Below are 15,501 nucleotides of genomic sequence, written 5' to 3' on the forward strand. Positions count from 1 at the left end.
TACATCTTCATTTCTTAACCACTTTGTGTTTGTTCTCATTGCAAATGGAACCTTAAGCATTATGTCAGCTAAACAAGAAAATATCTTTAGTATAGGAAGAGGATATTTTCCCTTTAACTTTAGGCTTTACACTTGTGCTGTCTATAGGAACATAAGAACAACCCTTTTTCTTTTCTTTTCTTTTCTTTTCTTCTTTTTTATAGCGCGTTGGTCTTATTTAGGCAAACAGCAGTGTATTATTAAATGATAGAATACGATTTGAGGACAAAGATCACTTAAGAAGTTAACTTGTGTTTGAGTTCTAGAAGACAATGATCACCGAGGTCGAAGATTCTAGACAGTGTTCATTTTCATAGCTCAGGACCGACCCGGAACGTTGGGGGGAAAAGTCGTGCATACATCAAATCAAATTGTAAATTGAGAATTGATTTTATGTTTTTATCATAAGGCTTAGCGTAGTGTGCTTTTTTTCCAATTTGCTAAGTCGCAGAATAATGGTAGAAATAGTTAATAAAAAGGAATATATCGTTAAAAATGTTATTTCAAAAGGAATTAAGTAATAAGAGAGAGTATGCATGAGGCTTTTCATGCCCATTTTTCAAAATGAGATCTTCAACGCTCTCTTTTAGTCCCAAGTTAAAGGGAAAGAAAGAACTAGAAGTATAGCGAACAATTTGCCTCAAATGAATATCATCATGCCTCCATCTTCAATTAGTTTAATAAGTGCGAGTAAGCAAACAAAGATGAAAGAAAAGGGATGACGATTGTTCCTTCTTTATTATGGGGTGGGGGAATTTGTTCGTTCGTTCATTCATTCATTCATAAATCTAACAGGAATAAATCATTACATTACCAGTAGCCTTATTTCCCAAAGATGCTGCATATTCAGAAAACCTAATATCGCCTACACGATAGTTCTGTTATAGCTTCGGGAAGATCGCGCTCTTTCTGGACGCTCTGAACCCATCTCGAATTGATGTGAACACGCTCGATGCTCTGCCTCAATGTTCGGTTAATCGATGGCTTAACACGGTTTGCAAAGAACTCCTCAACTTCCTTAGCTTTTTCATATGAGGCAAACTGAAATGGCAAAGCGAAAATAAAAGATAAAGAGGTTGGTTATAGAGGAGAACTTGAGGAGAAACTAATTATTAATGAGGCGGGTGTGATAGAGAAAGAAGAGAGGTGGACTAACCGGGGAGACAGTGGCACTGACAAAGCGTGCAATAAGAAACCCAGAGTCGAAGATTTTCGAGATTTCTTCCCACTTATCCTGCATTGACATTATTGCCTTATCATGAGATATGATTAAACATACAACCCTGGGAACTATGGTATTAATCAAATAGAGACATGTTAAAGTACAGAAATCAATAATATATTATGCGAGTGAAATTCCTTTTGGACTTAGATTTATCTAAGAAAACCATTTGCTATTCTTTGGCCTTCTATTTCTAAGACTTCCCAAGACTTTTTGTTACTACTCTTTCTTGTCCCCTTTCCATAGAGAGGCTACAGGCTTCCGTGAGCTATATAAACACATGCATACATATATCATCATACATATATGTATGTAGTGTGTGTGTGTGTGTGATCCATTGTAAGAAGAAACTTAAAGTGCTATCAAATAGTAATATTTTTTGCTTCTTTGGTAGAAGGGGATTGAGTATCACCTTCAGCCAAGTCCAAGCTGTTTCACGTGCCTTCCAATTAACACCGAGTCCAAAAATAGCATCTTGACTACGAACCTAAACAAGTGGAAGCAAAATCAGTATTTTGAGGTCTCAGATGCAAATAGTTCGAGTGTATTAAGAAACTACTAGAGTATTAGAGTACCTCAGACGATAACAAAAAGTTGAGAACTTCAAGAATGATGTTAGGATCTGGACAAGATGCCAAGGAACCTAAGAAGAAACAGAAATAATCATATGAATACGAAATAAAAGAACACTGATACGTTGATTAAAAAAAATTATGATTATGTGGTTTACTCAGAATGCGTGTTTTCTCCTGGCTAAGATCAGACTCTCTATAAATTCTTAAAAGTGATTCGAAACCAGATCTGTTTGAAGCGTTGACTGTCTGCATTACAGCCACATACGCCGCCTGAAACATTATAACAAGGAAAAGATAAGCCAATTGTAAAAATAAAATGCTTGCTTAGTTGCTTGCGCTGCATTATGTTCTGGAGCATACCTTTCTAATATCAGGCGGGAGTAGTGGCGTACTTCTGTCATCAAAGAATGCAAGGAATCGCCTATTCGCTTCTTCGATTGTTTGTTCATGACCAAACAGAGCAAGAGCAGTCAAAAGTTCTCCTCTCAACATTGCATCAAGATGGCTTTCACCTGGTTTGGGGTCCCAACCAAGTTTCCTGCAAATTAATTGGCACGTCTAAATAAACATAACTACAAATAGTGCAATACAATTTACGTTGATCATCACTATTATGTAGTTTTGTATTTGTACACAGCAGGCAATGAAACGCTCAAAAGATATTTAATATTCTAAGGATATGACTGCAATATTTCTAAATCATGACTTCAAAAGATCTTAGCAGTACGCAGCATTACCCGGTAAAGACGAATAGCCCAATGGTTTACGTTGAACCCATTAATTTTAATATCACCACAATAAAGTTGAAGAGGCAAATAATTTGGGAAATTAAGCCAATGTCTCCTGTCTGGTCTTCTAGATTTTACGGTTCAAATCAACTGACAATAACTTGACCAATTCGACAGATTTGGGGGGTGGGGGGAGAGAGAAACTCCAAGCTACGCATTGGGGTCACTTAGATTTGCAGCAGCACCAACATTTTTTGGGTTGGCAAGAAAGCACATCATTTAATAGATCAAGCTAAAGCTTCCACAGTGCTATGCTATATTCTAAATGCCAAAGAATAATGCCCGCATCTCATACAAGTACTCAACTATAAAATAATATCTATCATAACTAATGACAACATGCTTGGGTTATGCAAAAATATCATTTAAGTCATGGCCAAAAAATCCTGCATGGATGATTATGAAGAATGAAAAGAACACAAAAGTTTACACGAAATATCTTACTCTGCTGCAAATTGGAAAATGTTGGTGAAAAATTGTCTTAGGTTGTCCAGCGACTCAGGAACTGCATCAGCTGCAATTCTTTCAAGTTTGTAGCATATCTATAAAAGAATTGCTAAGAATAAGCTCTCTATGCATGACTATAAAAGTGGTAAGAGGAAAAAAGAAGTCTAGGTGAAAACATTACACTGATCAAATTCGATAACACAGTATAGTCAAGTTCTTCTCTATAAGCACCCATCAAGGTAAGCAAAGAGGTAACTGATTGCTGGCAAGCCATAGAAAGGGCAAATGCATCATCCAAAATACCTGTTGAAAGAATAACCTTAGCTACTCCTTGTTACTAACATCAAAATGTGGAACCTAAAAAAGTTAGTTACCAAATCTGTCCGTTGGAGTCAAATTCTTTTTCTCTATTGCATTTCTAAGCTTAGCTGCAAGATCTTCATCATATTTCACCCGGTAAAAACCAGTCTGATCTACATTAAGCTTTATCCAATCACAATATTTATCATTCCCACCACAGCATTTACTGATGGAACAACCGAAGGTCTCCTTGATGTCTACAGATTTTGTATTTGTTTCCAGCAGAAAACTTTTGCGCAAATCATAGGAGCCACAGCACAATGTTATAGGAACAATCCATTGCCCCTCTCCAGAGGAGCCACTCGACAAAAATCTTGACTGTCAATTGCGAAGTCAATGGAAAACCCTCAAGAGTTAATTGCGAAATGAAATAAAAACTTTGAATGTTAAAACTAAGAATAATCAATTCATAAATTAATTTGATCAAATGAAAGAAACCAACAAAAAGAGACCTGGTCAAACACCAATTTCTCATCTTTCACTTTGACCGTGACAACTGGATATCCTTGTTGCTTGGTCCAGGAACTCATTAAGTTGTTCACGGGTTCACCAGATCCCTCCTCTAGAGCAGCCCATAAGTCTTCAGTCTTTGTATTTGAGCAACTGTGCTTTTTTATGTACGAAGCCAGTGATTTCTGATCAAGTCAAACAGCCCCGTCCAATGGGTTGGATTAATAGGCAGAAAATGATTCAATTTTTTAGACAAGAAATACAAGCACTAAACAACCTGAAAATTCTCCGGACCGAGATAGCTCTGTAGCATTCGAATAATAGATGCACCTTTCCTGTAGCTAATTGCATCAAATATTTCATCAACCTCACTGGCATGATTTATCTCAACCTGAAAGAAAAATATGCTGCTTTAAATTGAACAAGAAACAACTAATTACAACGGTCATTAATTAAGACAGCCTGCATATGAAAAAAAAAACGAAGTGATCATGGAAAAGGAAACGGTCATGCCTGCCGGCTTTCAGTAACAACGTACCTCAATTGGATGTGATTCAGCCAGAGCATCCAAAGTAAGACCATGGTTTGATTCTTCCAGAAATTGATTCCATATATTCCACTCTGGAAACAAGCTATCAGTTGCTAAATAACTCACCTACACAAATGAGATAAAATGAATATCATCTAGCATTTCTCCATCTTCAGGTTAAGAATCAAGAAAACATAATGAAAGTGGAATACCCATGTTGCAAATCCCTCATTCAGCCACAAATGTGTCCACCACTCCATAGTTACAAGGTTGCCAAACCATTGGTGTGCAAGTTCATGAGCCACGACAGTTGCCACCTTAACAATGAGAAAATAGAAAAAGAAAATGAAAAAAAGATCAGGAAATTAGAGCCTGCAACACACTAATTCAAATTAAGAACGTAAATTATGCTTTTGAAAAGGTCTGGATATGCAGATCACCCTCTGTTTGTTAGCAGCTGCTGAGTGCTGATCATCATAAAGTAAAGCAGTCTCACGATAAGTAACTAAACCATAGTTTTCCATGGCCCCAGCAGCAAAGTCAGGAATTGCAATCATGTCGAGTTTTGGCAGAGAGTATGGCACAGCAAAATATCTGCAGAAATTGCACAATTGTTTATGTAGATAAAGAAAGTGTCTTAACAGGATCATGTGAATTAACATACCTCTTGTATAGGTCAAGAGTTTTAACAGCAACATGTAATGCAAATTTTCCTTGATTTGCCTTTCCAACTTGACAGTATACACGAACTTTGACCCCTGCTAAGATGTAAATTCATTCTATTAATAACAGCACCCTTAGTACGCGTAAGAAATTCTGATTTATGATTTTACCATCAGGTGTATGATCTTCCACATAATCAAATAAACCAACAACAATGGCCACCAAATATGTGGACATAATTGGTGATTCTTCATATGAAACCGTCTTCAAATCGCCGTTCACTTTTTCTTCAAGAATTGGCATGTTGGAAAGTGCTATTAGTTCAGATGGTACATCTAACGTGATCTTGAATGTAGCCTGTTTATCAATAATGGACGGATTAAAGCAATGACTTAGCAGGTCAAATGGGTAGAAATAAGCTGAAGGTTTAACCATCATTCCCGCTGCTCACTTTTCACACAATTTTTTCTTATATTAAAGTTCCAAATAGTTCTTAATTTTTATTAAAGGTCAAAACTAGTCTTGAATTTATTTCAATATACATATTATTATTATTTACCATGTCAGAAGTTATAAAAGGAACAACTCCTTAGACGGATGAAATTTTCTACAACTCAAATATTGTTAGAAGAGGCAATTAAAATTGTGCTTTTATAAATGCTAAATCTATTTCCTTGACCACACACTTTTCACTTCTAACAATATCAAGCTTCACAAAATGATTTCTCTGTTTTGAATCTTCTATCCATCTTGATAGCCAATAAATAAAATAATTCTTCGAGAAAACAAAAATAGACTAAATATCATATTTTTGGCAGTGCTACGTCTATGTCAATTCAGCATGGTGCCAGAGTAGTCCCTTCTGGAGTTACTTAGTGGATGAAATAAAGGTGATTTAAATTTTTTAAAGGGAGACAGGGAAGGGGATGGATGGAAAGTGAGATGCAAACACCTTAAAAGCAGGTTCATCCCAGCAAGGGAAGCAACGCCTAGCATCAACTGGTTCAAATTGTGTAACAGCCATGTTTTTCTTCTCACCGTTGTGCTCATAAGTGCTGGGGACAAAGAAAAAAATCCGCATCATTCAAGTTCAAAAAGAATCACAACAATCACTGTTCTATTGTTAAGAAATTGAGGCAACAGAAGAAATGAAATTAATGACAATTATTCCACACAGGTTGGGAGGAGATTCAACATACAGAAAGCTAGTGCTCCATTTCGAAGTACCGCATAAGGAAAAGACTTCAAAATACAATAAAATCTTAACCAGTTCTTATTTTGAATATTAGGAATTCTAACACCTTCTTCATCCTTTGAAAACTTGATAAATTATCGTAAGAGAAGAGAAGTACTGTCCCTTTTGTTTTCCTACAGCTTGGGCTAGTTTTATGATCACTATATATCAAACCTCCTGAGGACTTTGATGAGAAAGAAAATACTAACTTTCAACAAAATCTTATGAACTAGAAATTGTCTCATTTCTTGAAACTACACATACATAAAATTAATAAGGCTGTATAAGTCTCGGTGAGTTAAAACTTATTAAAGGAACCAGTAACGCTAACACCTTTTCCATTAACATATTTCACTGTGCATCAAGCAATCGATATATTTAAAACAGGTCCAACAGTTTCATCTCAATAATTTTTTTTTTTTCCATTTCCATCCATAGTTCTTAACTCTCACAAGCAACCAAATTACCTTCTATAGAATCCTTTCATACTATCATTCAAGATTCCTTCGAAGTCCATCCGCAATATTCCGAATCCAAATGGTAGCGTCTCTGCAAACTCCAAAACTAAAATCTGGCTCACTTCACACGCTTGAATGCTTGAAGGCTGGATAACCTGCGCCAGCAATTGTTCGTCAAAGAGGCATTAAAACTATTTCCAAACAATTTCAGATAAAATCGAAAATGCATAAACAAAATTACAAAGTTTCATAGGAAATACACGACTGCTAATCACTTGTCATTAGAAAACATGTTGAACTTCTGTTCACATAACTTTCAGTCGTCAGGACAGCTGGAAAGGTTTTATATCAGCCATTAACCAGGAAAGGAAACATTCCAGATATTAATTTTCGAAATGCTCAAAGGAAACAAGAACCATCATCAGTCACCGTGAAATTTCAAAAACTAAAACACAGCAGAAGTTCAGACTCAATCATTCACTCCGAAATTTAACACCGTGACAATCCAATTCCATCACAAGAGCTGAAAATGGACAATAATCTTATAGAAACAAATGAGGAGCAAAATCGAAAACATGCATCGAAGAATCCATGTCAGTTTCCTCACTTAAAATCTTCCAAACGCTCCAAAACCGGATCCTCAAGTGAACAAAGAAAGAGAGATTCAATACCTTGGAGGATTCCTGATTGGTGAAGGAGACAGAAGCATGATGAACAAGAAGGTCGGCGGCATTGAGAACTAAAAATCGAGTATCGGAAAGAATATCGATATCAATTGAAACAGAACCAGAGAATTTGCAAAGGCAAAGGTCAGGTTTGAGGTAGATATCGTATCGTTTCGGAAGGGCAAATTTCGGGAGGCGAGGTTGACCTTTGAATTGATCCATCGGTGAAAGAATCGGAAAATTGAAGCGGAAAATCCAAACACTGAAGCTCAAAGAAGATGAAAGAGCTATTTATATATTCACGAGCGGCCGGAACAAAAACTGACTAATTTGTGTTTAATCTTTTGAACTTTTAATTCTTTAATTTTGTAATACTTTTCATTTCTAAATTTATAAAATTGTTGTTTTTTCACATTTATTAATTTAGTATGTTTTAAAAAAAATTAATAGTTTAGTCTCTGTTTAATAATGATTTTTTTAGAGATAGTTGTAAATTTAGTAATTAAATTTAAAATAATTAAGTATATAGCAACATTTTAAAAAAATTGCAAATATAGCAAAAATTGTCAAATTCTATCAATAAATGATAGACACTGATAGATCATGTTGTAAAAATTGATCAATCACTAATAGATCATACGAGTCTATCAATGATACATTAAATGTTGCTATATCATTAATTATTATTTCTCAAATGGTTATTCATTACTATTACTTTTTTTTACTATTATATGACCATTTAGTTTGTATTTTTACGCATGTAATAATTTACTTTTTTTATTACAAACACATATAAATCTTAAAATGTAAAGACTATTATTATATAAGAAAATCTAAAAAGTAGATCGTTAGGAAACTAAAAAAAGCATATAGATGGTTAGACATTTAACTTTGAGTTGGTATATTTTTCTTACTCGAATTTGGACTTACATTCTTGCTGGTTGAATTGTAAATTTTTAATTATAAAATAACTATAATAAGGAACATAAAATGTGTTTTTCTTTATACGTAATATGGAAACTTTTATTTTAGAAAAAGTTAGCAATATCTTTTTAGAGTATCACTTTTACATTGGTTTCTCCTATATAAATCCTTTGGTGACTGTTCTTGTCCCTTTTCTAGGGATTGATTTCAACTTCTCATACATGATTTTAACTCAGGAGCTGTCATCTTTTTTCAACCTTCAAATTACATTTAGGAAAAGAGAAAAAGAAAAAGCTTTCTTTTTTCTGATGATTAAATAAAATTTAAAACTTTTTTTTTTACTTAAAACATTCTACTTTAAAAGTAAATTTTAGGATATCTATTCATATTAGTATTATTTCAAGTTTTTATATATATAACATACTAAGTAGCATAAAATTTAGGGGTTTTCGAATCATTTGTTGGAAAAATTAATGAGACTCAAAATCTCACACATAAGATAGATAAAATTACTTTTTTCATTGTCAACTGATTTTGAGATGAAACATCATACTATCAAATTTAACATGGTATTAGAGCTCAGTCCAAACGGGTATTCGATTCAAGATAGATGAACCAAAGAGGTACCATCTTAGTAGATGAGATTTGAACCAAAGACCTTGAAGTTTTAAAGGTAAAATATAGTAAAAAAAGCACATTATTTAAGATATTTTGTAATTTAACACTTCAAAACTAATACTAAAATACAAAAATTGAGAATGTGAGTGGGACACATGTCCCCTAATTCGTTAATAGATCCACTTATGATCTCGAGGGTCATGTTGGAAATGTTGAAAGTTTCACATTGAAAAAACCAATGAGACTCAAAAACATCATATAAGATAGATGAGTTACATCTTTCATTGTTAATTGATTTTGAGATTGAGTTCCATACTATCAAATTTAACATCTGGCCACGATGTTGATTAAGAAAAGGAAAAGTCTCCAAGCGGTGTTTTCTATGTTTTGAAAAATAATTACTTGGTACTCCCAAATCTATCTCCACTGCTATTAACTAATATAGTAAACTTTGTTTACTTTAGTATGTTATGTAGAAGATAAACTTTTAACCCTTAAATTTGACACATCAAATATATTATTTTATCAAATCTATGTAGGATATATTCCCAAAGCACATAATTGGAATTTTGCTTCGACTTTTTAATTACTAATTTTATACTTTTCTATTTTCAACAAGAATATATACATATTGTTTTCCAATATATTCTTCTACCTTTTAATTAAAATTACTTTCAATTATTTCATCATTCATGTTTACAATTTGGTGTGTTGATACAACATTGAAAGCGTACGATGAACGTAATATTCGAAGAATATTTGAGAAACTCTTCAAATTTGGTTCGTACATTTGGCTTAAACAAACGCAAGCTTAATCATTATTGTAGGATTATCATGACAATTGTTGCAATCAACTTAACTAAATACCTCAAATATATAAAGTCTTTGTGTGTACCCTAACACTCTAATGCATGAGTTTACCAACTCTCATTAGTTAATAAATTTGATTTGAGCCCTCAATTAATAATCTTGAATTAAGACATATTTAACTTTCAACGTATAATTCTCTTGACTTTCAATAATGTATAATTCTTTTTTGTTATTGAAGTTTTGATTCTAATTGCATCATTTCTTCCTTACATGACCACCATTTTTCAAATAACACAACTATTATTTTTAAATCCAATTTTAAAAAAGGAAATTAATTTTTTTTCCTTAATACTATAAATTAAGAGAAAGTATAGCAATTTAAATAATTGTTTAAATATTTTAAAACATTAAATTTTGGTGGTAGGGTTTAGGGTTTTCTTAGTTTTTTTGGAAGCATAGTGAGATTTGGCTTTCAAAGTTGAAATGCCAAAACTAATTAAATTATGCTCGAAGTTGACCTTTTAATTTCCTCTAATATCCACACCAAGTAAAAAAAAAGTAGTAGTAAAAGAAGTACCCATACAATAGTTATTGTACACATACCTCTATGTTGAATTGAAATTTAGTGCAAATGGTTCAACAACAAATCACCTTCATGTTAGTGCTTGCCATTTACAAGAAATGGTCTATAATTGATATGACAAATTTAGAGTGGGAGTAGAGTGAGATTCAACTTTCAAGGTTCAAACGTTGAAACTAATTAAATTATACTCACATTCTAATTTCCTCTATAATATCCGAACCAGTAAAAAATGCCGATGGTAGATCGTTAAATTACCTACAGGCTACAAGGTTTTGTAAAATGGTCTTAAGGGACACTTCGTGGTACCAATAATCTGACTAACAATACAAATATTGTAATAAACAGGACATATAATGGATCATATGGCTTCACCAAATCAATAGATCAAAGGAAGAAATTCAATCGTTCAAGCTCATAAAAATCGCACCTTGTTCTATGGACTCTTAAACCACAGGAGCTTTGTTGCTTTGCATCACTTCTTCTTGAACAGGAAATGGCTAACCATCCATTCTTCACCATTGTTGTAACCAAATAACTCAGCCACTGCAATAAAGAATGTTCTCCAATAAACAGTCCACTTCACAGCCGAATCCTTCCCATAAGTAGTTGCCATGATTGGTTTTATTGAAGCTATGTTCTCGTCCATTCTTTTGAGCCACTCTTCACTGCATTACATAGCATTTGTAGGGATTTCAATTAATGCATAGTAACGTTTATAAAAAACTTAAAAATACAGCAAAATTTATTAGTGATAAACTTCATCGATGATAGAATTCTACCCGTGTATAGTATATATGTGATAATCGTTAAAGTAGTCCGGTGTTACCTTGTTTGAGAATAGTGCTTGCCATTCACAAGCCAATGGTCTACAATTGAAACGTCATCCTGCATGGAACAAGCAAAATGATACAACTCAAGTTAAAGCTTCTTGTGGGTAATTTTATTATAAAATTCTCAGTTGGACATAACACCAAGTTAGAGTGTCGGTATATTTTGATGGAATGTAAGAAATGATGACATAATTCTCAATAACAATATGGATGATCAATTTGTACCCTTTGGAGATCCTGTAATGATAGTTAGATCAAATTATGACATGTGATATACAAACACTTTACAATAGCATTGAACTATAACACAATCAAAAGAGAAGTCTGGGAGAATTAAAAGAGACTTTGTATATGTTTTGATTTATTATAGAAAAAATGTTTTTTAAGTCATGATTATTTAAACACTCTTGATAAAAATTGTTTGAAATAAAATTGAACAAATAAAATTGTAAGGGTTCAAAAAGTAATATTAAGTGATTGTTGAACCCTTTTATCTTTTTTTTTTCTTCCAAATGACTTGTTTTCTAAATTAAACATTTGAAAAGTCAAGCAAACACATCCTTTCAAGGTCGTTTGGTTAGAAATGTCTAGAGGGGCCGGCGCCAAGATGTCATTCTCCATCCCCGATCAATATTTCATTCTTCCTCGACATGAATTTTCCATGGGATCGGAGCGGGGATTCCCCATGAGGAATTTGTGGGGATTGGATCCCCGTCCCAAATTTGTTCCATTATTTTCTTTTTAAATAGCACTAAGGTAAGAAAATTCTAATTAGATAATTAAATATATTACAAGGTTGCTTGTTATTGTTAGTTTTACATCATATTTGAATTTAAGGATAAATTAGTCTAATTTTGACCAAAGAAACCAAACTTTTTAGTATAAAGAAATGAACATAAATCAATTTATTTATTCACATGTATATAGTCTAAATTTAAACGTATTCACTATCTTGGCCAATAAACAATTAAATAAACTTAAATGTACTATTTATATAACAATAATAACCTAACCTTGTATAACTATACTAAATAAATAAAGTGTAATGGATAGGGGCAAGGTCGGAAAATACATTCCCTGTCCCCGTTCCCCTTCCCATTTAGTAGTTCATGAGAATTTTCTCGTCCCATTTAGTAGGGAATTGGACATCTCTACGTTTGGCCACCAACTTATTAAGTTGGTGTAAACAACTCGTAAACACTAAGTTTTCATATTTACCATCTTTATCTTTTCTCTCTTTTTTCTACTTTTTACCTTTCCTGAAAAACTTCATTTTCCTTTCTATCTCTACTTTTCACATTTATTCTGCAGCTTCGACTTTCCTCTTTTTCTACTTTTTTACATTTAAGTTGAGAAACTTATCTTATAACTCTATAGCCTAGATACAAGTTTATTCACTACAACATATATTAACTCCAAATGCCCCATTCTTTTACCCATATGCACAATTAAAAAAACTAGATGAATAAGAGATAATAGTTCTAGGGGAAAGAGGATTATCCACCTGGAAATAGAGAAGTAGATTTGAGGAAAGCATTGTACCACCTTCAAAGAAGTATCTAGTAATCCAATCATCGTCATTTACATCCTGCACAAATTTAGCCATAAAATGGTCAGCAGCATTGAACCAAGAAGCCAGTAATTTAGGACCCTAGCAAGCTGAATCAAGCATACCTCAAAGTGATAGGCAAACACCTTGTGGCAAAAATAATGAACAAATAGGAGGCTATCCTGTTTCATCCAACCTGATATTTTCTTGAGAAGATCCTTGTAGTTCTTCATATGCTGCTTGAGTAAAAACCGATAGAACTTATACAATGTCCCAATTTGCCTAAGAAAAATGAAACAACTACAGGAAATTAGTTACCTCAAACATTTCAATAGAAAATATTCTGTCATATTCAGCTTCCATTTCATATGTGCTTATGTCTGCAACTATGATGTTGACATTATGCAGTTGGAGATCCCTGAAACCACATAGCAATTATCATCTACTATGGAAAAGAACTAAAAAGACACCAAACCCAACTTCGTGTTGAGTAATTAACAAATCTGAAATCAAATTCAAAGCATATGGAAGAAAACTAATTACTGGCACCGATCCTCGATGTAAGCTTTCTGCGTGATTGAATTGCAAATTCCTGTTACCGTGCAATTCTTATACTTTTGGGCAATGTACAATGAGAGCGACCCCCAGCCACATCCAACATCAAGAACAGTGTGACCATCCTTCAACTGTGACCTTTCACAATACATTTGTAGCATGGCATCCTCAGCATCCTCTAAAGTACTTGATTTGTCATTGAAATAGCAACAACTGCAGCAATAGATCATGCAAGTGGATAATGAATTGTTAGAATTAAGAGAATTGAAGCTCTTTATCACGGCTTGGATTGATCTGCAAAGCTCTACCTAACAATACACACTAGGTTTTATCAATGGAAAAGTCAAACGTTTTATGAGATAATTAACCAAAAGGGCCCGTAAGAGTCCAATCAAGGAAAATCAGTGTCGCCCTTTAGGGTGTTTGGATACCTGTACTAATATTAAAATACATTGTAATGTAATTCAAAATTTTCATGTTTGGATGGAGTGTGTGGAGCCCAAATGGTAATGTAGAACTCATTTCGTTTCAACGGTTTTCAATTAACTCTATTTTTCATCGTTTTCACTTTTTCCAATTTCATTTTTTCCGCCACTACATCTACAATACATCTATACATGACAGATAATTAAATCAGAAATTCATATCCATCTTATACGAATATCGGTGGCATGAAATAGAAACTAGATTCTTCTAATAGCTACAATAAGAATTTCCAAGTATTTTCACTACCTGTACTTGAGATTCTTCCCCAAAACCAACTTGAAGAAGGAAGTCGGTACTTCGTAGTGTTGAGCTTTTGGCTTATCAGTCTTAATTGCTATGGGCATTTCCCTTAAAGCTGCAGAAACAGGAAGAAATAATCGCCATGGACGACATAATATCATTTGATAACTAGTTCAATCTCTAGTAATAAACTAAAGAGAAAGAGGGAGAGATATGAGAAGTTACAGTGAACGAAATGGAGGAGTTCGGAGAGTTGAAGTTGAGAGGAAGGTTTGTAACCGGAGCGAAGACGAGAAGCGAGTAACAAACGAGTGAACGTTCTTATGATGGCGTCCGGCAACAAATTCCGTTCAAGAGAAGCTAATGCAAGATGAACAGTAGCGTCGTAGGGGATCTGAATAAGCTTCGCCATTTCTGGGTGGGTGAAGCTTGATCCCGAATATTACGCCACAGTTCTAACCTTCACTCTTTGGTCTCTCCGTTTTAAGCCACCGTTTTATCTCCAAGCTCGGCCACGTGGCTTAACGAAAATGGCGTCTTCTACTTCCTCATCCCATCGGCGTCATTACTAGCCTTTAACCGGTTGTTTAGTCTCTACCACCCGCGTTCCTCGGTTAATCATCCGTTAATATTAGTAGTTGAAAATATTTAACGATAATTAATAAAAGGTAAATACTTTAATAAAAAATTCACACAAGTAGAACATTACAAAATATTATATATAATTTTTAAATAGTTTGTCAATTTATTTTTGAGATACTTATTTTAATTGATTTGTCTATATTTTAAATTAAATCAACTAAAATATGACAAAATATCAAAGATAAAAAATCATATAAACTTATATATGTGTTTATAAACCTCTATCAAATTTAAAATTTATCATATTTAATAATTACTTTGTGTTCATATAAAAAAATAGATAGTTTAAAAAAAAAATTCAATATCATTAAAATTTAATTTATTGTGTTGTGTTGTGATTGACAATTAAATATATAATATTATAAATATAATAAAATTTAAATAAATTCGTAAGTCGAGTTTAAATCTTGTTTTGAATTTAAATTTTGTTATATTTATAAATTATTTAATAACTTAATTTGATTGGTGATGTATTAAGCTACGTAGCAGATAAAGCCAATGGATGGCTGTGAAAGTTCCACGTAAGTTTACGTATTTATTATGTAATAGTGGCAGAATGTCCTTTTTGTTCCTTAATATTTTAATTAGTTAACTTACTTTCTGGAATCAACTAGTTGGAAAGCATCAATTAGGTAGAAATTTCAGTGTTTGGTCAATTGTCAAATCGATAATTGGTCATTTCTAATTAAATTTTAGTTACAAATAATTAATTAAGATTTTAATGTAATTAAATGTCTCTTCTTGTTGGCCATTAGCTCTTATTATTGTTATAACCCCGTAGTTTAGAAGGTTAAATAATGAGTTTAGCCATGAAGAAAAGTATGTAATTTAATC

At 33.2% G+C, this 15,501-nt stretch overlaps 2 protein-coding genes across 2 annotated transcripts; both read right to left on the bottom strand.

Annotated features, from left to right (window-relative positions):
* Window positions 1-673: 673 nt before the first annotated feature.
* Window positions 674-7,715, bottom strand: LOC101215753 (aminopeptidase M1). Its single transcript, XM_011655889.2, has 19 exons — window positions 7,437-7,715; window positions 6,775-6,920; window positions 6,026-6,128; window positions 5,244-5,430; window positions 5,075-5,168; window positions 4,851-5,004; window positions 4,623-4,727; window positions 4,420-4,536; window positions 4,159-4,272; window positions 3,884-4,066; window positions 3,446-3,749; window positions 3,253-3,374; window positions 3,069-3,166; window positions 2,197-2,374; window positions 1,992-2,106; window positions 1,837-1,904; window positions 1,674-1,748; window positions 1,196-1,273; window positions 674-1,080 (listed from the first exon to the last, which is right to left on the bottom strand). The coding sequence occupies exons 1-19, from the start codon at window positions 7,650-7,652 to the stop codon at window positions 895-897; spliced, it is 2,643 nt and encodes an 880-aa protein (XP_011654191.2). The 5' UTR covers window positions 7,653-7,715; the 3' UTR covers window positions 674-894.
* Window positions 7,716-10,417: 2,702 nt separating this feature from the next.
* Window positions 10,418-14,539, bottom strand: LOC101212472 ((S)-coclaurine N-methyltransferase). Its single transcript, XM_004141284.3, has 8 exons — window positions 14,251-14,539; window positions 14,032-14,140; window positions 13,288-13,512; window positions 13,063-13,162; window positions 12,870-12,980; window positions 12,700-12,783; window positions 11,192-11,250; window positions 10,418-11,030 (listed from the first exon to the last, which is right to left on the bottom strand). Exons 1-8 carry the CDS (start codon window positions 14,435-14,437, stop codon window positions 10,838-10,840), a joined length of 1,068 nt encoding a protein of 355 aa, XP_004141332.1. The 5' UTR covers window positions 14,438-14,539; the 3' UTR covers window positions 10,418-10,837.
* Between the last annotated feature and the right edge of the window lie 962 nt (window positions 14,540-15,501).

Source organism: Cucumis sativus, chromosome 4 (genome assembly GCF_000004075.3).
Source record: "Cucumis sativus cultivar 9930 chromosome 4, Cucumber_9930_V3, whole genome shotgun sequence".
Classification (NCBI taxonomy): domain Eukaryota; kingdom Viridiplantae; phylum Streptophyta; class Magnoliopsida; order Cucurbitales; family Cucurbitaceae; genus Cucumis; species Cucumis sativus.

Bases quoted from the DNA above. Each gene is read 5' to 3' on its own strand.
- LOC101215753 (XM_011655889.2), bottom strand. From the start codon at position 7,652: ATGGATCAATTCAAAGGTCAACCTCGCCTCCCGAAATTTGCCCTTCCG. The intron at 4,273-4,419 runs GTACGTTGTTAC...TTTTTCTTTCAG, and splicing joins CTGAATCACATCCAATTGAG to GTTGAGATAAATCATGCCAG. The intron at 1,274-1,673 runs GTGATACTCAAT...ATGTCAATGCAG, and splicing joins CAGCTTGGACTTGGCTGAAG to GATAAGTGGGAAGAAATCTC.
- LOC101212472 (XM_004141284.3), bottom strand. From the start codon at position 14,437: ATGGCGAAGCTTATTCAGATCCCCTACGACGCTACTGTTCATCTTGCA. The intron at 13,513-14,031 runs GTAGTGAAAATA...CTATTGCTGCAG, and splicing joins GGGAAGAATCTCAAGTACAG to TTGTTGCTATTTCAATGACA. The intron at 12,784-12,869 runs GTATGCTTGATT...AAATTTGTGCAG, and splicing joins TGTTTGCCTATCACTTTGAG to GATGTAAATGACGATGATTG.